The sequence below is a fragment of the Anoplophora glabripennis genome, unplaced genomic scaffold (genome assembly GCF_000390285.2).
Source record: "Anoplophora glabripennis isolate ALB-LARVAE unplaced genomic scaffold, Agla_2.0 scaffold395, whole genome shotgun sequence".
Taxonomy (NCBI): Eukaryota; Metazoa; Arthropoda; class Insecta; order Coleoptera; family Cerambycidae; genus Anoplophora; species Anoplophora glabripennis.
The window spans coordinates 131,497-155,939 of record NW_019416558.1 but is presented as its reverse complement, the minus strand read 5'-3'; the positions used below and the strand labels follow the sequence as shown (position 1 = coordinate 155,939).

Sequence of the window (24,443 nt, the reverse complement as noted above, 5' to 3'; positions counted from 1 at the left end):
CGCTTAACGCAGAATCTGAAATCCAATTGCAACTTACGATAATAACACCGGATTTTAACATATTATGTAAAAATATTCAAGCACATCCCAGTCTTTGATTATATTTACTCTTTTTTTAATTACTCAAGAAATATTTACTTTAAACTTTAAAGTCTTACTTTAATTTTAATTAGTGGAATATTTATTTTGTTAATCGTAGTATTTATAAATATATTAATCAGTAAAAAATGTGTTTGAAAATTTTTTTTAGGTACGGGGGTCGGCAGGGTTCCGCAAGTCGTAAAAGTTTGAAGACCGCTGGTCTACAATACAAAAAAGTTTGGGAACCTCTGCTTTAAACTTTGCAAAACAATTTAGAACCACCTTAAAGTTATGCCGCAACCCGTAATACAAGTGTGTATTATTAAATCTTCGAAAAATAGGACTTTTTAAATAAAAACTCACACTTCGGAAACAAAACTACGTACAGCCTCTACACTGAAGTATATATTTGAGTACTTCGATTCAATACACATATAAAAATCAAAACAGTTGGTCATTGTGATACTTATTCTAAAATAAATAAATTAAGATTGAGATAACATCTGAGTTGCCTCCGGCGGAGTCACCTCGAACAGATTCTGCACCCATACGGTCAAATTTCTTAAACCTCTATGGTACCACCTGGGCTTGTCCTTCCACTTCACCCCCAAGTAATACACGGGAACACCTAAAAAAAATATATAAGTGGTTTTCTATGGCACCCCTTCGATTTTTACGTACCCGACAACGTAATCGCCGCTCCAATCACCGTATTCCACGGTTGCGTCGGAATGGGAAACAGTACCAGGAATACGCAGCACAAGAGAAATATAACAGGTATGGCGGTGTTCACCCGTATGGGTCTCGGGGCGTCTGGATGCTTGTGCCTCAACCACAACATCCCGGCGATACTGGCGGCCACCGACAGCCACAGGATTTGACCGTAGTAGTTTATTAGGATGTAAGCGTCGCTTATCAGCAGCATAGCCAGTGAAGTCACACACTGGAAACGATAAAGGTTCTTAGAGGAAGATGTAAGGTCACTTAAAACTGTTTTTATGCAAAAAAAAAGGTTTTAGCATTAAGGTAAACATCACAGTTTTGTGGTTTTTGTTAGAGCGGGCCTAGGGGGTTCAATAGCGGAGAGCCTAGCCCGAGAACAACAAAGGGCGGTTAAAAATTGTTTTTTAGGTTATGATTTACATGTATTACCCAAACTTTAATAATAATGTATGTTGTATCATAAATAAATTCTAGCAATTGTGATTTAAATTTAAATTTTTAAATCAAAATCTACATTTTTTAATGCCTATTTTGTGTTGATAAGCGTCAGAATATTTACTTTGTCCAAAATATAAGCAGCCATGTCGATATTAGGTCTAGAATTCTAATATTTGTAGCAGATAAGAAGAATCAGGAATTTTCTTATGTCACTTTTCATTTCGCTGCCCCATTTTCAAAACACAGGGTGTCAAAATTAAAATTTTAAAAATTATTTTTATTTTTGACACCCTGTATATAAAATTACTTAAAATCGCGTTTTACAATAAAATACACTCTTGCAACAGTTGCGTACTTATTAAATTAAGCTAGCAACAATGCGGGATCGACTTCTGTATTTACAGTTGTTGATAACCACTGATAGTGACGTCATTGAGCGACGACGCGCAGCTGCGAGGCCTTGTATTAAAAGCGGTAACGGCTCTAGATAAAATTTAAATGATACTACACATTTACTTACTGTAAAAATTAAGCTAGGAATGGGAGTGCTCCTTTTGATGTGAATGAACGAAAATAAATCAGGTAAATGCCCCTCCTGAGATCCAGTCAAGAAAAGTCTCGAAGACGTGAATAAAATGCCGTTAACGCCCCCGAAGGTGGAAAGAGCCACGAATATCGGCACCAACCAGGTCCATTGTCCAAACATTTTGGCACCGAAAGACTGAAATGAGATGTATCACTACAACGTACAATAAGCAGAGGCATAACATACAACATTTTTTAATTTCATCTCAATGATAAATCTCTCTTTCTAACTCATTTCTCTCTTTCTTCAAAAGCGAAATAACCTTGTATTTAAGTCTGCATAGATAATATAAAACTAGTGTTAAATTCGTTGTTATGCCACTGGGAAAAGTTAAAAATATAAAAAAATACAGAGAGCCTTCGTAAATTATTGCAAGTCACGTGACCAGCAATTTTATTCCCTTCACGTTGGTAATTAAATTTCGGTAAAATTAATGATTCGTTTACGTGTACAATGACAAACCATTGCGTCTACGCTCGAGATAATCCGATCGCCGATTGGTAGAATGAAAAATTACACCAATGAAAGTCGATGAAACAGATGTGATTTAGTATAATTTTGATCTCATCGTCTTATTTTACCGAAATTTAATTGCTAACGAGAATGAATGAAATAAAATTACAGTTTCGAACAAAATTACTGGTCACTGTATATAGTTTGTCCTACCAGAGCAACTGCCGGCGAGCTCTCAATTTCAACACCGGAAAGCACAGCAAAATAGGCTACATTCGCAAGAACGTAAACTCCTGTTACCATGGGAAGTGCTATCCATATAGCTCTTGGCAAATTCCTGGAAGAAGCATTATTTTAATGTTTTTTTTATACCCACGAATGTTCAATTGTTGATCGATTATTTCAGTTTTAATTTTGACACTGAATATTATAGTTGTTTTGTTTTCTTGTTTCCGGATCATGTCAGATCAGATATGATCAGGATCAGTAATCCCCTTTCCCCTATGAATCAAGCTTTTTCTGTTATTCAAACTTTTGATCACGATCACATATTTAATCTAACCCTAACCTTAAAATTGTGGTGGTTTCTTTTTTCTCTAAGAAGGCAATTACTATTTTTATTTCAATTGTACACAAAAGAATAGGTATACTTAAACGATATTTAAAATCAAATTAAATGTCAATAGTAAACAAAATCCTGTTCTGTTCGGAATTGGATTCATGAATAGTTCGTGTTTGTCTGATCCTGATTCAGTGATCATGATTCAAAGCTGAGAGCAAAAGAAAATGGCTTATATTTCCCTTAATATTAATATAGTGTTTAGTTGTTTACTGTTTAGTGTATTGGATGTTTTGTGGTGTTTAGTGATTAGTGCCTTCGTTTTCTTTTGCACTGTGATTTCGAATCACTGTCAAATAATAGCCAATCGTGTTTTTAACGTCAGCGTCGTCAGCCAATCAGTTGTCTTGTTTTCAAATTATAATCACGACCGATGTTACGACTAGAATAAGTTATTTGCGTAAGCAAATATCTACTTTAGACTTTACCAGGTAAATATAAACGATTTTCTTTAATGAGAAAATATTGAACCCGAATTTATAACAATGGCGTCAGTAAGACGAAATTACTCAATTGTTTCTGGTTGATTAGAAAGGATAAGCACTCTTTTGCAATTCGTCTTCTTGAACCTTTCTAATATTTTTCACCATTCAACAAATCTTAAAAATAAGTTACTGTAATTAAGTGAAACAGCTGATCCGTCATTTGCACCTTGTTTAATGATATGTTTATTGCGGTTTTTAGCTATAACGACCTTTTTTTTTTCGGAATTGGGTCACATTCACTCAAAGCGATTTTCTAGGTTACCGACAGGTGCGGATATATCATTTACACCGTTAAAACTTTTAAATTCCTTCCAATAAAATGGTTAGATGCTATCTAAAAACAAAAGAAGAAAAAATGCAAGTATCTACTTAGATGTACTGAAGTCAAAGTAAATAAAGAGAGAAAACTTTTCTATAGCATTGTATAAAAAAAATCGTTGAAACAAAAATTCTATTCCATTCAAATAACGAGCGTTCAAATAAAAACGTGGTCAAGTTGGTTCTGAAAATTTGGACGTAGGGCGTAGCGTATAGCAAATGAACTTAAAAGTCATCTGTCAAAGCGCTGTATCGACGCTTTGTTATTGAAACTGACAGCTGCTATACAGCTCGTTGAGAAATGAGGTTGAGTTGGTCGCTATAAGCTACGCCCTACGTCCAATGTGTCAGAGCCAACTTCGACCACGTTTTTATTTGAACGCTCGTTATAAAAGCATGTGTTTAGCCGAACCAACGTAAACAGGGTGTCCTTTACACATAAATAATTTGGAAAATATGGGTAGTAGTTGATTTTATTTAAAAGTCAATAATACACGGATGACAGTTAAGAAACTCATAATAACCAATACCATTCTAATATGTAATATGTACAGGGTGTTCACATATCCTCGTCTTCAACAAAAATTAATCTGAAATTTTAGCATTTTGGAAAACAATTATATATGAGAGTATTTATTGCATTTTTTTATGTGTATAAAAAATTAAGTAGGTCTTGCAAAAGCAACAAAAAATGTATTTCTTGTGTAGATGGAGCCCCTTTTTATTGAGAAAAATTATTCGTTTGAAGATAATATAACTATTCGATAAATTGAAAAAATTAAAGTAGGCCAACTGCCTCTAAATATGGAATATAGAAATTAATTTTAAATTTCAGTTAAATTTAATTAATCTAATAATTTTTCTGAAAAAATATATTACATATTATTTTTTAACCAAGCAGAATCGTTTCCTAAAAGTTCCTCCAGTTTCCACGCAAAAATGTATTGTCCATTGAGGCCAATGGTTAAGACGATATGTGGACACCCTGTATATATGAAATGTTAGAAAACCATTGACTATTTTTGTGGTTTTTAACTAAATAGTTTATTATTCAGTTCTAAGAAAATTAGCTACTATATTTCTATTAATTTCTTAATAAGAAACAAACTGTATACTGTACATACTTTTTCGAGTATCTGGAATATTTTTATAAATTCTATAGTCAGTTAATTAGGAAATTAAAAAATTACTTGTGGATAAAAATAATAGTGTATGACACGTGTGAAAATGTTTCTTATTCTAACAATAAAATGCCGCTTTTAATCTCTGTTTACAAGGATTTAAGTAAAAATAAACGAATTGTTCTCTACATTTCACGTGGGGGAACACCTTCATCTTTTAAATTTTGTCGCGATTCTAATTATACAGTAACAACTGAGTGTGTACTTAACGTCAAATATGAATTAAATATTCAAGATAATAGCGAACACAATTAAATCCAAACAATAAAATTTTATTATAAACGTTGACTTAGCACTTTAATCCTGTTACGACAAAGCAAAGTGACAGAGGGTATAAACAAGATTTTATAGATATGACTACCATTAAAACTGAGATATAAAACGTATTTATATACTGAGAATTTGATATAGAAAATATACGACAGGAACTTATACGACCGTATTTAGACCAAAATGTGATGGTGTGAAGCAATAAAATGTAATCTATCTATAACGTGGTTCAAAATAAAATGGTCAAGGAAACTAAAACGATAATTTCCTATACATATCAGTGACATTGCAGCGAAGGTCGCCCTAGTGTGCTTTGTTTAAACATTTGTTTACTTGTTGTTTCTAAAAATGTTTAATTTTTGTCATTCATGTTAGAAGCTTAGGGATTGTTTTATATCTATACTGTTCTTAGCAACCTATGGAAATTTATACAAACGGCCGCGCTAATGCGCGGAGAGTTTTTGAAGGTTAAGTGTTAAGTTACATTTTGTTGTCGTGAAACGTCAAAGTTGTCAAAGTTTACAAACTGTTCAAGTAAAAAATCTCGCGCGCGCGAGAGCGGCGCTCACGCGCGTGAGCGGGCCTGGTGCTCCTCCCGCGTGCAGACCGTTCATTTCCGTTAATTTTTACTGCTGCTAGCGCGTTTATTATATGAACTGTCAATGTAAAACTTTTTAGGAATAAAAGTTTAATCCTTTGTTTAATTGTCCCTAAAATTTCGGATACGTCCAATAATGTTAAAAAAAAAGCTATTGTTTTGAATACTCGCTGCTAGTTCCCTTGGTTTAAACAATGGACTGTATATTGGACTGAATTTGTTTATTTATAGTAATCTAACAATAATAATATTAATATTAGTTATGTTCGTGAACACACATACATGGGCCCTTTACGAAACTCTCCAACGTACTGCTTGGCTGCTGCCCTCTCGCCCGCGGTCACCCCACCACTCCCGCACTGCTCTCTAGCGACATTATAGGTCTGTTCCAACAATAGTCAGGGACTGGTTCCGAACCGTCAGAAATGTGCATCCAACTAATTCTTGCGATATATTCACTGAAGACACATTTAGAACTTAGCTGGCCAAACATTTCGAACGGTTCGGAACCAATACCTGACTCTTGTTGGAACAGACCTTATGTCTTACCAGCTATCTTGAGACTTGGGACCAAAATGAGGCCTAGGTGATTTTTCTTTTTTTATATTACCGTAAAAATAGTCTCTAATTAATGCAAAAAGAGCGAATTCCCGAGCGGCTTTTATTTGTCTAAACGCTGTTTTGCACGTTCTACTTTGGACTACTTAATTTCAACAAATGTTTCGTTTGCGATTCGTTTCTTCGTATCAATTAGAACCTATATCTACGATATTAACTTCTATCAATCAACTTGCAATCAGCAACTTGCCGAATAAAATTTCAAAAACCTGAACACGTTTTGATTTTATTCTAAAAAAAAGGTCAGGCAGTCAGCGACTTACCGATATGCCGATATGATAGACGATAATAGATCTTTTTTCTGGGGTGGTCCGTACACACCCCTGCTCCCCCTTAGCTACGCCCATGATTAGAATCAATATAGGGTCAAATGTAAAAAGTATTAATTCCATAAAATCTAATTCCTATGAATTTAAATGTTTTATAGCCATTATACTATCTTCCTACAGAGTGTTTTATAGCCATTATACTGTCTTTATAAACGATGTTTCGGTTTATGTTTTGATTATTCCTTCATAGGATTTTTTAGTGTTGATGTTTGAAAAAACATAGTTTATAAAATATTTCCGATTTCGATGAAATTATATTTAATGATTTGTCTGACTAAAATTAAACATTTACTAAATTTGATTATAAAGTCACTGCTTGTGAGTTATTGTGGTGATTCTAAGCAAAAAAAAATCCTGTTTTATTCTTAAAACGAATCATTTTTGACTTATTTTTGCTTTTTTCATTTGTATTAAGTCAGTTACCTTGCACCGGAGATTTTGCCCGCAGTTTTCTACTGAAATTTTTCCCTGGACTTTTCCCGAAGTTTTTCCCCGGAGTTTCCCCCGATTTTACCACGGACCCTTTCCCCGGAGTTTTGCAAGAAACAGCTGGTACACATTTGCTTATGCTCAAAACGCGACTGCTAAACAGCTAATAGCATTTTGCTACTTGCTACTTTTTGTTACAGTATTTGTTTTATAATCAAAGGTCCACTTCCAAAGCTTCAGTCCGATTAATTCCCGACAATTAGGGAGCGTGTTTAAACTGAAACACGTGTTTTTTATTATTTCTTAAACGATCTAAAAATAACCGTTTCTATAGAATTTTTTTTTCAAAAATAGGGAGCAATTTTCTAGGTAAAGCTAATTCTACAAACTAATTGCAATAGCAATATTATAAATATAGGATTAAATGTAAAAAGTATTAATTCCACAAAATCTAATTCATATGAATGTTGTAAAAAAAAAATCACGCAGTCAGCGACTTACCGATATTAGCCCAGTCATTATAGACATGAAAGAGCCTGTTTCGGGAAAAAAGTAGGTACTATTAGAAGTTTCTCTGCGGAATATTGTTCGGAAACCTGTATAAATAAAATATCAAAAAATCAACTCGAGGCTAGTTAGGAAACTTTGTTTTAACAGTGGTCAAAGTTATGGAAAAGTGGTTTTTGACTCACGTAAAAAAACTATTATTCATAGCGAAAAAAAGTTTATACAGAAAAGGTAGGTATAAAATAAGCCTATAAAATGAGAAAAGTCCGATTAAATTCCGATAATTTGTTTATGCAAAACAGCTCAAAAATGGTTGAAAATTTTCATCGCAGACACTTGTAATTCAGGATTTTTTAGGCTTTTTACACCCTTAATAAGTTTTGAAAAAATGTTAATGTTTATTAAATTGTTAAGCGCGCATGCTCCGCCTCGCTCTCCCCACTCCTTCACTAGACCAAGTTATAGAACGCATCGCCGCTATCTTCTTTTTCGCAATTAAATAGTTGAATTCACCTTAATGTTAATGTATATAGGACATGAAAATATAGCTCTTAATGTATACTCTCTTCAAATTTCGGCTCTTAATATTAATAATTAAGGTTACTGCGATTAAATAAAAAAAATTATCTCAGCTTCTGATCAACTTACAACACCGACTTTTTTTTAAATTCGAAGAAAACTAAAGTATAGAGGTTACTATTTTATTTTATAATAATTACCCATCTTAACAATTTAATAAATATTAACATTTTTTCAGTCATTTTTAAACAAATTATATTTGAAAAACTAAATTCTCAGTAAATGCATATGTCAATACAACTATTTAGGTACAAAAACAACTAATGATCAAAACCCTACAACGCCTGTGAGCTTGGGAAAAATGAATTGAAAATAGCATCTTCTTAGATAACAAATTCCGCCAACGCCAAACCAATGAAGCTTTCGGGCTGAAATTTTTACCACTTAATAAGGGTGCAAAAAGCCTCAAAAATCGTGAATTACAAGTGTCTGCGATGAAAATTGCATTAATTATTAGCAATTGAAAAAAACGGACAATTTCGACCATTTTTGAGCTCTTGCACATAAACAAATTATCGGAATTTAATCGGACTTGTCTTATTTTACAGATTTATTTAATACCTACCTTTTTTGTATAAACCCTTTTTCTCAATGAATAACAGTTTTTTTACGCGAGTCAAAAAACCACTTTTCCATAACTTTGACCATTGTTTTAACAAAGTTTCCCAACTAGTCTCGAGTTGATTTTTTGATATTTTGTTTATAATACGTTTCTGAACAATATTCCGCAGAGAAACTTCTAAAAGTATTTTTTTCCTGAAAAAAAGCCTAGCCTATATGCCGATATGATAGACGATAATATTAGATCTTTTTTTCTGCTCCCCCTAGCTACGCCCATGGTTAACAAATAGGTAAAAAATGACTTTAGGTACCTTAAATTGTAGGTAATTTAATAGCTTACAACATAAAATCACTAATTTTCGGATAGGTCGTGGGCAGTAAAAAAAATGAAAAAACACGTAACCCTTGTTTAAGGTTTTCAGGTTTTATTATGATCTACAGGTAATTCGAATACTTAGGAACATCTTTTTCCTTTCCTATCAAAAAAATGACACTGCATCTATTAAATAAGTTACTATGGACTAGAAACAAAACACTTTTTCTCCACAGTATCTTAAACCTACCGAAAGAAGCTGATCGATCCCGCCGTTTGTATTAGTATTGTTCTTTTTATTACTTGGGATAGTTCCCGTAAAACGCAAGCGATTTTATTTCAGCACCTTCCTCCTCTTAAGTGTCCCAATCAAGCTAAAATCACGCCTCCAATTTATACCGACAGAATCAAACACCGAAAGCGTTTTATTTCCTCGCTGAAAACGTGATAAAAGAAAGCGGAGTATGTTTAATTCAGGGACCCAGTTCATCCATTTAAACATATACATATACATCACTATCGCGGATATGGATGGTTACGCGAAAATAAAATATCTACGCTTCTGGTAAAAAGTGTGCAGTTATGTACACGCTCACTTAAACTTCAAGGTAAAAACGTTAAAATTATCGTTTTTTATATTGTAGTCAGTCCTAAAGGCAGAGTCGGATTTAGGATATCTAAAGATATTCGTACACAATCAATTGTGACTGTTTCAAAGTACAATAAAGGGAATATTTCTGATGGGATGATAAACGGATGAGATTCTTAACCCTCAAAGGTCACACTAGTGCGAATTCGCACCACCGATACTTTTTAACAGCTGGTATTTCAGATAGCAGCTGCAGAGTGTTCTGCCACTTCGATAACTCCTTCTATAGCCCGAACAATCGAGCCGTACCACAGCTGCCACAGTCTGTTATTGTCGGTCAAACTAGACGGTCTNATGGATTCGTGTTCAGAAGACAAAAATGCACGGGAAACCCTATACCGCAAGTCAAGATCTCGTCACCTCTCAAAATTCGCCTTTTTTCTGAAGATCTTCAGTGATTTTTTGAAGACTAGAGGGTTATGGGGTAATTCTGACAACGGATTCGGATCCAGGAGGTAAAATTACGTCGAAAAACATGTGTCGCATGTTAAGATCTCGTCACTTCCTAAATTTCTCCATTTTACTGGAGATTTTTAGCGATTTTCTGAAGGTATTCAGCGATTTACGGAAAACTGAAGGGTGATAGAGCAAAACAGACTATGGATTCGTCTCAGGAGACAAAAATACACAGGAAATCATATGCCGCATGTAAAGTTCACATAACCTTTTTTTTTGTTGGCCGATGTAATTTTTTAAACATGTTTTTTATTAATAGTTTAATTGTACCTTGTATTTGTCAATATTTATGGATAATATTGTTTAAATTAATATTTTTATACAAAAGAATGCAAAATAAACATCAATTGACAAATCAAAATAATTTAATTAATGGTTTGACGATTGTTTTTTATTAAGATAATTTTTAAATTTCATATAATAATTTGTTTCATAAGATTTGGATTTTTCCTGTAAAAAAACGGCTATGGACTTGAAAATTTATTTATTTCATTTAATGCAGTTTAATCGCAATAAAATAGCAATTCTAACCTTAATTAAATATTTAAAATAGACTTTACACAAACAAATAACTTTGACTACACAATGTTATGATCTCCACTTTTAAATAAATAAGTTAAGCAATAAAAAAGTTTAATATATCCTCTTTATTTCCCACATAAAAACAATTCACTTACTTGTAAGGATCCTGCAATTCCTCAGTAACAAAATTCAAGAAGTTCCACCCACCAAAAGCAAACAGTCCAGAATAGAAACTCAGAGCTATATGAGTAACATCATAGTTGCCTTCAAAGGCGTGGTCGAAATTTTCTAGGTGCCCTAAAAGAATATAATCCTAATTAACTCAAAAATGATACGCCTCTGGCTCGGGTAACAAAGTATTTGAATGATATCCGCTTTTCAAATAAGTCAGAAGGTGCATTTGAGAGGTTTTCTGTTTAGATTATTATTGGAGTTTGCTTTGTTGTGATTGAAAGGCCATAAAACGATTTGTAGCAGTTAGACTAGCGGGTTCAACTCAACAGGTAGGAGTTGAACGACCTGCTAAAACCAGAAAAGCTCGCATAATTTTGCAGGGTATTGCATCTACTGCACTGCCGAATCTTTGCCAGACAGCAAAACCGGTCGGTAATAAAGTGATGGTCTATGTCCTAATTCGAGAGAAGCAAACATTAGTTGATTGCTCTTACAAATAAAAAAAAAGCGAGCCACATACGGCATTGCCTTGAATAGCGGCGAGATTTAAACAGTTTTTTTATTTCAACGATGTTTTCGTGTTGAGTATTATTTAAAAACATTCGCGTCAGAATGATATCTTTAACGTTGATGTTTTTTTAAGATTGTTGAAATAAATTATCCTTTGGTTCAAGGATTTCGAAGTCACAAGCGAACAAAACATATTTGTATGTACATTTCAAAAAGGAATGGCCCGAGAACCTATCCTTGAGGTACTCAGAGCACAGCTGGGTATTACTCGAATACAATTAATCAGGATTCAAGAATTTGTTGTTTTATTATATCTTCACAACTTTTATATCAAACACAATTATTAAATTTAGCCTAATTACATACTCTTTCATAAAATTTGATATTTTTCTTCAAGTATTCAACATTGTATTCGTATAATGTGAATACTTGATAATATTCTCTACTCGAACTCTCTTTGAATTTTGTATTCGGGATTCATGATGACTTTTTAAGAGAAAATTCAGTGTTCATTGACTTAATACTTCCCTTATTTCAGTTTGAAATCACATTTACTTTTTTTCAACAAAGAATTCAGTATTCATGGATTAAATCATTTTTTTGTATTCATACCCAGCTCTACAGACTTCGTATCGTACTTTCCCTATGTCAGTTTGTTATAACAATTTTTTTTATCTGCAACCTTACAAATATCGTACCTTTTTGATATAACAACAATCTCTTTTTGTCTCTAATCTCCAAGATAAGTACTTAATATTGTATTCGCATAATATGAATACTTCAATACTAGTGTATTGTGGAATCGAGTAATTTTTCAATATTGTATTCAGAATTCACGTAATGAATACTTTTTTCAACAGAGAATTCAGTATTCATGGATTAAATCGTTTTTCTGTATTCTTACCCAGCTCTGCAGACATCGTATCGTAGCTTCCGTATTTCAGTTGCAATAGTTTCTTTTTATTTGCAACGCCAGAAACTCAATGTTGTATTCGTATGTGAATATATGAATACGAGAATTCTAGATTCGAGTACTTTTTGAATTATTATGGATTCGAGTAATTATGAATACTTTTTTCAATATAGAATCTAAATTTCATGGATTGAATACTTTTTGTGTATTCATACCCAGCTCTGCACACACGGTACCTGCCCTATTTTAGTTTGTTGTAACAGTTTCCTTTTACCAAAAACAGCGTACCTTTCCTTCAGATAATACGATAGTCCATTTCTGTCCTTAACCTTTGAGGTAAATATTCAACATTATATTCGAATTATGTGAATACTTGAATACGGGTATTCTGAATTCAAGTACTCTTTGAATGTTGGGACCAGTTTCAAGTAATCATGGGTACTTCTTTAACAGGGGTACTCAGGGACTGAATACTTTTTCGGTATTCATACCCAGTTCTGTTCAGAGGTTAACTATTGACCAATTTTTGATTGCATTTTTCATTTGGGAATGTTCACAATTTTTTTTCTAACCCAACCAAATTTTACATTTAATAGACAATATGTCTGGTTAACCATCTGAATTAGTAAAACACACGACGAAACAGAGCATTACCCTCACTTAAATATGTTTACGAACAACACTCTCCTAACTTATACCCTCATCAGTTAAGATCAGTGGACTTGTCTCGTGATACTTGTACAGTTGTACCAGTCAAAGTCTGCCGATAACCTGATTTTAGAGAATGTAACATTTAGTAGAATTATTCAGGTACAACATACCCACTTCCAAATGTTGCTGAATCGATTGGCAATTTGGAAAAGGCAATGGGGCAATTTCCCATTTTATACATCCTTTATTCAAATTAAAAAAATATTTAAACGCACATCATGTAAAGAAAATTCTTGTTTTGAACAAAGAAATTAAATACGAAATATTTCATTTCAAATTACCTCGTCGAATGACGTAATTTTTGAGTTTCCAGTTTGGTGATTTGGTGATTCGTGGCAATGAAATACAGTGTAGAGTTACACTTAAGAAAAACGCTGATACTATTGGGCACTGTCGGCACTGCCAACTTAGCAACATAATAAGACACGATGTGAATGTAGTGTTAGAAAAAAATTAACTTCTTGTAACCTAATTCACGAACTAGTAGATAACACTTCACTGATTGTAACAATGCAAGGAAAGATTAAGCGGAATTAAAAAAATATGTACTCAGAATCATGTAGCCATTAGCTAATAGAATGGATTTCTCAGCAAGAACATACGTGGTTTAGTAATCACCAAATTGGCTTTTAATTAACTTAGTACCTTCAGTTACTTCAAAAAGATATTCTAAAAAATACGAAAAATTATTGAATTGTGGGAGAGATATAATTATTACGCGAGCAACAAATAATGGATCAAGATATACAGTGTGTTACAAGTTCGACTGTCATAATTAATAGGCAACACTGTACAATAAAATAAATAAAAAAGTTTATATGACGGAGATCCCAATCCCTACCCATTTCGGTGAAAAAAATTGTTTTTTTTAAACTAATGAAATGTGATAAGTTGAATTGATTGAATCGCCGGTTGGCAACATGTTGGTCATTGGATTGACCGTCTTTTCCATAAATTTCATCAACATCCATCGCTTTTTGCAATAATAATGCGCAATTTTCGAAAACTGATTTTTCCGCGTTCGACCTTTATTTCACAGCTAACAAATTGGTGAAATATGACTTTAGATACCTTAAATTGTAGGTAATTTATTTGCTTACAACAAGAAATGACAATGAATTTTCCTACAGGTCGTCGTTTCGTGGGCAGTAAAAACTGAAAAAAACTCGTAAATTTCCCACATATTTTCAAATTGCCAACTTAGCGTCACTTCTTTCGAGTTACTTTTTTGATATTTCTATTCTACATACACATACCACTCATAAAGTGTAATAAAATGTTTACTAATAATTGTTTCAAGTTTTTCAGGTTTTATTATCTAGTTGGACTGGAGTAATTACAGACTTGCACTGCACATCCTTGGCCTTAGCTAGGAATCCTTGACCTGCCCTTGTTGCTCTTGGGCTAGGCGCTGCGGGGGCGGGTCCGCTATCAGAACCCCTAGGCCTGCACTGGTGTTCATTTCGGTTCTTGGTCTTCTCAATCGGACGTTCCGCAGTGATCATTATTATCCAAGTGATTGGACTGTGTTGCCAAGTTGTGACAAAATTCCCCAGTATTATAATATCGTATTATCGACGTATTTAAAGAGAAACTAATGTTACATCAACTTTTTTGTTCATTTATATGCTGAAGTGACGGCAAACAAAGTTCTACCACACTGTATAATTCGTGATCGGTATAAAATTATGGAAGTAATGTTTCCCTTGCTTCCACGGACCTGCCTTGTACCTTTTTTTAATAAAACAAGAAAAAAAATAGCGATATGGTCTTGAACATCGAATTGAGGCGACAATTGTTCCAAACAACCTACACGTTTTGCAGTTAGCAGGCAGAGAATAATTAGAGATCTGCGAAATGTATCAATTAACTCCTTTTATAGTGAATGACGAACTGCGAACCGAATTAACAACACTTGATAGCAGCGTGGGAACAATCCTAGGGCAAATTATTTGTAAAGCACCAAATTACATTAATCGCAAAAATTAAAGGAAAAAAAAAATGGCGAAAAATGGACCTAGAGCAATAAAAATAGAAGCAAATGGAAGCTTATAGTACAGTCATTGAAGCTTTCCACCTTCGAATTCTTTGAAACTGAACCGATCGACTTGAAATTTGGCAGATAGTTAAAGAAAAGGTCAATGAACATTAGTGACATAGCGCTGATTGACGTTTCCACCCTGTTGGGGGTTGACATCCCTTCTCGGGGGTGGAAATTTTTTTTTTTTTCAAAAATAACACTGGAAATAGTAGTAGAGAATCAAATTTTGAGCAAAAAATATTCGAAGAATTTTTTCGAGAAATCAATAGTTTTTTATTTATTCACGATTGAAAACTTGGAATTTTGAGTGAAATAAAACACTTTTTCAAAGTATTTTTCGCGAATAACCAAAAATTACGCATTTTATTAAAAAAAAAGTGTAATGAACAAAAAAGTAGCTTATAAATAAAGACAATCGTTTTTAAAAAGTGTTGTACTTCCTATACAAAGCGAAGTATGGTTAGTGGAAAGGGACTTTTTTTTGGGGAATACTCGAATCGATGTATTCAACGTCAATAAATAACGGAAAAATGATTAATGTTACTGGTATAACGCTCCTAGAGTTTTTTGTAGTACTCAAAACGACCTTCAAAATGAGCACTTATAAAAGTTAATTAGAGCAAAATTGAAGGAGTTATCGTCAAAAACAGATGGGTTGCTCATATTTTTTAAGGAAAAATGAGCAGTAAACGCTGTACCATTTCCATCATATAATTAAAATTAATCGTAGCCCCTTTACAATTAGTTTTGTTTTAGTGTAGTGCGTATTTTTTAATAATGTACGGTAAAAGTTGAAAATGTATTTATCATTATTCAAAAAAAATTGCCTTTTTTATATAATAACTCTGAAACTATGAAAGATACTTAAAAAATGATAGACAACAAAAATGTAGCTTTTTTTATTCCTATAGCATAAAAATAAAGGAGATATCGCCGCTTGAAGTATACATTTTAGTAAAAAAACGACCTGTCTCGAGCCCTTCGATCCTTTCCCTTTAAAATACGAAAGACTTAAAAGGTTGTATATGCAAACGATCTTACAGCTCTTGAAATTATCTTTAAAATGCTATTTTATAGAATACTATAGCTTCAAAATTAACCGAGTTATGGTAAAAAAACCAATGACATTTTTTATCATTTTTTTAACACAGGGGTGATTTATAAGGGTTGAAAAGTGTTATGAGATACAAATTCTTTCATAAGCAATGAGGGAATTTTTATTTTAAATAATTGCACCGTTAAAGCAACCCAAGCTTTTAAAATGTAATTTTTTTTCATTTTTGTCAATACAGGGGTAGTTTTTAAGGGTTAAATAAAGGGTGGAAAAGATCAAATATATTATCAATTCATGAAACATGTTCGAGAACATGGAGCATATTTAATCTTTGTGCTTGAACAAGATTTTCATTAATAAAATGCTTAAAACTTAATTTTTTCAATTTTTTCACTTAAGGGTAGTTTTTACCCCTAAAAAACGAAAAGCGTCAATCGGGCTTATGTCACTTTTGAACTTGAGCCTAAGATGCGCCTTATTCTAAATTTTCATGCAAATCCATGCAGTTTCATAGAATTCGGAGGTTACAGCTGATTTTCAGCTTCAATGAATGTACTATTAAAGTTTCTAGTTTCAGGATCTGACAGTTAAAAATTTTTATTGCTGACCACCTTTAAGCAATTGGAAGAAATCCAGCAAATTTTCTAAATTTTTGCTTCACTTTCAAAAGGTCCACGGGGGTCAAGATTTTTTTTAGCAATCCCATATGTCAGTTCTTTTAATTTGACTCGTCCTCTTTAATTTGATCTATTCAAGAGCTTTGTACGATTTTGGTAAAAAAATTAATAAAAGAAGAAAAATTTATCCTGTTTGATTTTTAGTGACAATTTCATTTATTCGGATCACAATGAAAGAAAAATCGTTTGGTACTTTGAAGTTAAAAAAAGACAAAATATATTAGTCTACTTGTATTGGTATTTTGTAAAGTTATCTCAAGTTTAGCGAAAATCGTTAAATACGCATTTTTTAGTCATTTTGAACCAAATTTCGTGCATAGGAAAAATTTTTTACCAAAAATTGATAAGAACATTTTATAGATCTCAAATTAAAGAGAATGAATCAAACTGCAAGACAGGTGGGATTGCCAAAAAAAAATTATTGAGGCCTGTGGTGAGCCAAAAATTTAGAAAATATTTTTCTGCTGGATTTCTTGATTTTCTTAAGCGATAACAAATTTTAACTTTCAGATCCTGAAACTAGAAACTTCAACGTTCAATTTGCTTTTTTTAATGCTCTACGACCATTTTTCGCCAAGTTATTCTGTAAATGACCAAAAAATTTAGAACTTTTTTTATCCCTTAATTTTTGTGACTTGTTTATTGTCAAGCGGTGCGTTCGGAAATATCCCGGTGCCGACCCTGGTCCTAGCCTCACGAATCCGCTTATTGCAACTGAAATCACTTACCGGTCCCCACGTGGTAGACCCCAGCCAGCACGATGACGACGAGGGCGACCAGTTTGGCCGCCGTGAATATGCTCTGGATCCTCATGGCCCATCGCACGCTCAGGCAATTAATCGCAGTGAGTAGACCTGCAACAATGAGACAATAGACTGTCGCTAAGCGTTCGGTCCCAGAGGGAATGGCTCGTTAGCTAGCGATTCATCGGGGCTTCGCCTTCGTCTCCGTGGCCCTTATCTCTTGTACAAATTTGGTTACGCATGAAGTGGAGAGTGGATGTCCGTGTCCGACACAGTCCCCGAGTAACTAGTAATCTAATAATGAGCTTTCGCCATGGGCGTACGAAAAACGTTCGGCGTAAGGGGCGGGAATTGTAAATATTTAGAAAATAAATGTTTTTTTTCCAAAAATATAACGCAACTTACAAATAAAAAAACAGGTAAATATATCCAATCTACGTTTTAATACCTGGTTATTTTATAACGGGAGGCAATCCAGCTATGAGTTGAGATTTCGGAACATCTGTTTTAGCAATTCTTTTTTTGTATTTAATTATTATTTTTTTGTCAGATTCGTACCTCAAGGGCGAAAATGTTAGTAAATTCAACAAGGCTCTTATAGGCGTACGACATAAAGTGAGCACAAGAAACGCTTTATTAGTTGTTTTTCGAACAATGTATTCATGACAAAACAAGTTAAATGTAAAACAAAGGAGTTGTTACTGCAAGATCTGGGCAGACACGACAATATATACACATTTTAACATGTAATAAATAATGAGCAATCGTTAATAATAATTGTAACAATTTTACCTTAGAAAAATATATGCCCTTGAGCATAAAGCAATGGTGGCTAAACGTACAGAGACGAATTGTTATCATTAAACATCTATAATCATCACAATCATAAGATTACATAGAACAATTAACAACAAAGTACTTAGAGAATATTACCTGCCAATTAATACGGGTTAAACACTTTGATTTTGTACTATTTTGCCACACTGCCCGCCGATCGTCTTACTCCCATCTCCACACTGTTCTCACTTCAACTATTTAGACTTCCTTACAGAATTCCCCACCTAAGCGTTTGTTTTTGCGCTTCCTTCTACCAACTGTCAATATTACATTTTCATTATTATACAACACCCACGTTACAGGTGACGTTGAAGTTGATACGATAAGTATGGTTTTGCACACTACTACCAGTCAGTTTAGTCAAGACCAAAATATAACAGAACATAACACCAAAAAAGAAAACGGCAAGGTGCAAACCGTTAACACAAACCAACCCACACTCGTTTATAATAATAGTGTTTTTAATGTTTCCAATAACTGTAATAAGTAATTTTGTATCAATATTCATTTATTAATTGCTCGAATTATTTTATGTACATTTTTTTAATAATATTATTAAAAACCTTGAGTTAATAAAGTAAAATTACTAATTTTCTTCGTCCGAAATAATAAAAGACGTAAGTTTTTCACTAATTGTAAGATAACTCAAATAAAATTGAAATCTTACATTAGAGTTTAGGAAAAAATAAATTACCAATTATTTTAATTTAAATTGTATTATAACATTACACGAAAGAACTAATTGCCTTTATAATGTCAGTACATATCATCATAAATAACAGAAAATTTTCAGTGCAATTCCGTCTAAGAGAAAATTTCCCGGATATTTTTTTCGTTGCCATGGTAACGTTTTAATGAAACGTCTGAGTAGCTACAAAATAGGGTACCGAACATTTTTGTACGCCCTTAGCTATTTTTTTACACCCACTTCTACATTCAACCTTTAACATTCTCTTAATATAATAAGAATACACGAAAATAATAAACTCACATAGACAGACGGCAGCCAGAAGTCTAACGGAATTCTCTGGAGGTCCGCACTCGTCAAAAAATGGCTTGGCGGCGTACTCGGCGAATGTTATAGCCACGATGGCCTGTGTAGTCGGTCTAATAATGAGCAGGGACACCCAAAGAAGTAAAAAGGCTGCCAAAGGTCCAAACGCGACGTAGATGTAAGCGTAATCGCCCCCGGACCTAGTTACGGAAGTTCCTAGTTCGGCGTAGCACAGCGCCCCAAGGGTGGAGAAGAGGCCCGAGAGGCACCAGATGATGATGGAGATGCCCACGGATTTTGTGCTCACGTAGACGCCGGCGGGCGCGACGAAGATGCCGCTTCCTATGATGGTCCCTGAAACAAAAATTGTTATTAGACATTTCAAGTCAATGGCAAAGGTGTAAATTTAAGTGGAGAAACAGTTTTTTAATGTTCCACAGAACAGAGTACTAATATGAAACTATTATTATTTTTTTAATAAAATAAATAGTGGAGTTATAATTTGTTTCTTAAACTGTCAACGCCGTCACTAGGCAGCTCCCGAATTCGATTGTATGTGCGTGGTTATCAACAATGCCTGTCACCTTTTCATTTTAAAATAAACTGTATAAAACTAACGTAGTGACAGAGAACAATGGAGTGCAATGGAAAATGATTCGTCAAATATCTAAAACGGTCCAAACCGTTCGAAAAGCAATTGTGACGTCACACCACTCGACTGGTTCGACCCCGCAATCTTGTGCTAAAAGGATATTGTCTCAGGTTATTTATTTGTAGTACAGTTTAAGTTTTTCCACTTATTTGTGGTATGTTTTACTTTTTCTCTCTATTTATTGATTTTTTTCCACCCGTGACAAAAAAAATTAAATTAATTCAAGATTTTGTCAAAAGGATTATTTTTATTAAACTATTTTGTCTAACCAAAAATCACACACTGAGAATAGCATACTAGTACAGACGCGTTTAATGTTATTTATGCAAGCGAGAAATTCAAGAAAATCGTACGGATGGTGGTGGTGGGGGAAGCAGAGAGCTCGGCCGCTTCGGTCTGCTCGAAATTGAATCGGCGAGTTCAAAACCGCGACGCGCTTATAAATTTTTAATATCTCAGCTTCTAGAGGTCCGATTTTGATGATTTTTTTTAAAATCGATATCTCGATATGCAAAATCTATCGAACCGATTTTGATGAAATTTGGTGTGATGATTCTACATAACATGAAGTTTTTTTGAGCCAAGTATGAAGGTCCTATGCCCAATTTAAACACCCCAAAAAAATTCCCTAAAGAGTAATGTTTTTTAACCCCATTTGTAGCAATTTTTCGATTTTTACAATAATAATCATGATTCATTCAATTTTAACTAGTCATATTTTGAAAAAAAATTAATTACACATTTACATTTTCTTCCTCTTCCATTTTCGCCTACAATCAACTCTTGATAAGATACGTAATTAAATAGAAAGAAAATTATGACATTTTTCGAATTTTTTTAACATATTGTGCCGCCAAAAGTTAAGCCCACGTTTTTTTATGCGCATAGAAAAATTTTCATTTCTAGTGATATTTGAAACCGAAAAAGCCAAAAATCTGCGTGGATATACGATTCACCCAAACCAAAACAGATACCGCCTAGTCTATACTTCAATTGAAGATTCTGGTGCAAGAAGGGGATAATAAGTCCACTTACTGACAAAGAGCGACCTACAAAGTGCAATGAAAGCACGAGTTGTTTCGCTCTAACATTAGCTAAAAAAAAAAGTTAAATAGAGTATCGAAAACAGAAAAGGCATAAATCTCAGCAGGTGTTGAAAAATAAATTTAACCTGAAAAAAAATAAATTAATAGCAAATTTTGCGAAATATCTACATAAATTTTACGTATTATACAGGGTCGCATGTATGGAAATGGTCGATTATCTCCTAAAGTGAGATCGCCATCGAAAAATCATAAGACTTAAACTCCGATCTAGACCAGTGCTTAAGCCTTCAAAAATGGTAAAATGTGAAAAAAAATTATAGTAGGATGAAACCCATTGGAAAAGGAAGAGAATATAACGGAAATGAAAAGAAAAATAATTTACTGGCGATCTGAGGTCGGGAAGGAGAAGGGGGTGAGTTTTTAAGGGTAAAAAACGGTTTATCTTGATTTCCGGAAAAACTACAAGTCTTATGGAAAAAAGTTAAATGGCAAAGTTGTAGGTAATAAAAAGATCTACAACTTTTGTATTTACACTTTTTTCACATAACCTCAAAATTTATGTGAAAAATTCAAATAACCAAGTTTTTGGTTTTTTATTTTTATCTTTTACAAACAAATTTTTTTTTCACGAAATTTGGTGAAAACTTACCTATTTATGTCCCAAACACGCTGTAATTTTTTTGATTTGAAATATTTATTTTTTCACCTTATTTTTACTTAATATCGAAAAAGCACCCTAATTTTCAATCGAAAATTCTCACGTCAAAATATCTGCTTTTTTAAAAACGTCGGTGGGCTTTTTCTTCGTTGAAATCTCTACTTTCTGATGGTGTAAAAAAATATATACATTACTATGGTAAGTTTTCTCAGGAAATGCAAAGAAACGAACTAGAATCCGAAAATTTTTTTCTAATCATTATGTACAATTTTGAGCTATTTATTAAAATTTACACTTTAATTACTCGAAAAACGTAAGATTCCATGTTACATTGATAAACAAAAAAATTACAAGTCGAAATATACTATTATAATTAACAACCAAATAAGTTAATAAAGTTAATATTTAATAAGACATCTACAATATTTTGAGAAAGTTGTAGAATCTTCTTTCGTTTCTTTGCATTTCCTGAGAAAACTTACCATAGTAATGTATATTTTTTTTAACCATCAGAAAGTAGAGATTACAACGAAGAAAAAGCCCACCGACGTTTTTAAAAAAGCAGATATTTTGACGTGAGAATTTTCGATTGAAAATTAGGGTGCTTTTTCGATATTAAGTAAAAATAAGGTGAAAAAATAAATATTTCAAATCAAAAAAATTACAGCGTGTTTGGGACATAAATAGGTAAGTTTTCACCAAATTTCGTGAAAAAAAAATTTTTTGTAAAAGATCAAACTAAAAAACCAAAAACTTGGTTATTTGAATTTTTCACATAAATTTTGAGGTTATGTGAAAAAAGTGTAAATACAAAAGTTGTAGATCTTTTTATTACCTACAACTTTGCCATTTAACTTTTTTCCATAAGACTTGTAGTTTTTCCGGAAATCAAGATAAACCGTTTTTTACCCTTAAAACTCACCCCCTTCCCCTTCCCGACCTCAGATCGCCCGTAAATTATTTTTCTTTTCATTTCCGTTATATTCTCTTCCTTTTCCAATGGGTTTCATCCTACTATAATTTTTTTTGGTTTCAAAAATTATCGACCCTGGTCTAATCCTGTATACTTAATTTTTCTTTATTATAATAGATTTTTAAAAACCCTAAAACGTTTGTATCTTATGATTTTTCGATAGCTACCTTACTTTAGGAGATAATCTAATTAGCAACCCTGTATAAAGCTGATATTAAAAACAACTAAAATTATAAAAATGATAAACAAACCAAATAAATTCTTTGCCTTAAATAATTTGATTAATCCAACTGTACTATTCACTTCCATTTGCCAACTAGACAAAACCATTGATTAATTCGTTTATCAGTAACATTACTGAACATATGACTAATAAACTCTTACATTATTAAAACCATCCACCGTGTAGCAATAGAAAGGGATAAACAATAATTAAAAATGGCAAACGAATTCTAAATTAATTCTGCTTATTGTATTATAATTGCACATGCTACGATTTAATACTTGGTCGAAATAATTACATTAGCATTAAAACATGCCTCAGAGGATTGAATAGAGGGGTTCGTAATGGTGTTATATTAACAGTATTGCCGGTAAACTTTTGGGTCAGAGATTTCAGCTAGTTTCTATATTTCAAATACCTCCAAGCATTATATCTCGACCCACCAGTCTTCCTCTGAATTTGCCCCTCGAAATAAAGATTTACACTCATCTGTCGGATATGACATATTAAGTATAATGTGACTGCCAAATATGGTCGAGGTACAAGTTTTTTTTAATGAATGTAGAATGGAAACACTGGCAAGTTTCTTTAAAAACCTCTTTTATCACACTATAGACACATTCTAGACCGAGCTGTAGTATTATTATTGCTGTGGAATAGATAACGATTGTTAAAAATGTAGATAATAGTTAATTATAAAACATATGCTAACAGATTTTGCGTTATTTTGGGACGTTATCTTTTAAAATCTCTTAAAATGTAAAGTAGGTATAACTTTATTTGTGAAGTAATCATAGCACCAAATAAATGTCATTATTTTATCTAAAAAGGTTCAGGAAAAATTAAAAGCGCTTACAATTTTAGTTGTTGATCAAGCTCTTTCGGTAGAATTTGCACTGTTGAGATTGCAAATGAGTTATCTATTATACATATTTTCCATTAGTAAATCACGCTTGAATTAAATATTACGTGATTCAAATCCAACTAGAATATACTTCTACCAATAAAAGGCCCTACTACAGCTCCTTGTGGAACACCTAACCGAACATCAAATGTTATGTAATACAAATACTACGTTAAACTTGTGCCTACGAAAGTCCCCACTAGTGGTCCTTGTGGAACACCTGGTCGGATATTAGCACGCCTTCCACCTGCATAACCTCAAAAAAACCGAAATAAACCCACCTTTCCTTTCCCAAACACCAAACTAAGCCACTTAAACTACGGAGCTGAATTATGGATTCTAGAACAACTGTCCCTTACCTATTATAAGTGCAACCCCATTCATCAGGGTGATCTTGCGCTGCAATTTGACGGTGTTGTCGACATCGGGGCCGCCGGCCTCCCCGTTCGCGGCCTTCTTCGATGACCCCATCACTCCGTCACTGCCCGCGTCCGAACTTCGAGACGATTTCAGGCCGATTTGGTGCCTTCCTCGCACATTTCAGAGCTGATTTCAGCGGTTACGGTTATTGCAGCATGCCGCACGTGCTGCGGGAATTGTAGCGTGGCGTAGACTCGT

General features: G+C 33.4%; 1 protein-coding gene across 1 annotated transcript; it reads right to left on the bottom strand.

The window, feature by feature from the left end:
• Window positions 1-468: 468 nt before the first annotated feature.
• LOC108909715 (large neutral amino acids transporter small subunit 1) lies at window positions 469-24,443 on the bottom strand. The gene is made up of 8 exons (XM_018714122.1): window positions 24,185-24,443; window positions 19,367-19,723; window positions 17,524-17,649; window positions 10,871-11,012; window positions 2,495-2,618; window positions 1,763-1,963; window positions 763-1,024; window positions 469-709 (listed from the first exon to the last, which is right to left on the bottom strand). The coding sequence occupies exons 1-8, from the start codon at window positions 24,294-24,296 to the stop codon at window positions 567-569; spliced, it is 1,467 nt and encodes a 488-aa protein (XP_018569638.1). The 5' UTR covers window positions 24,297-24,443; the 3' UTR covers window positions 469-566.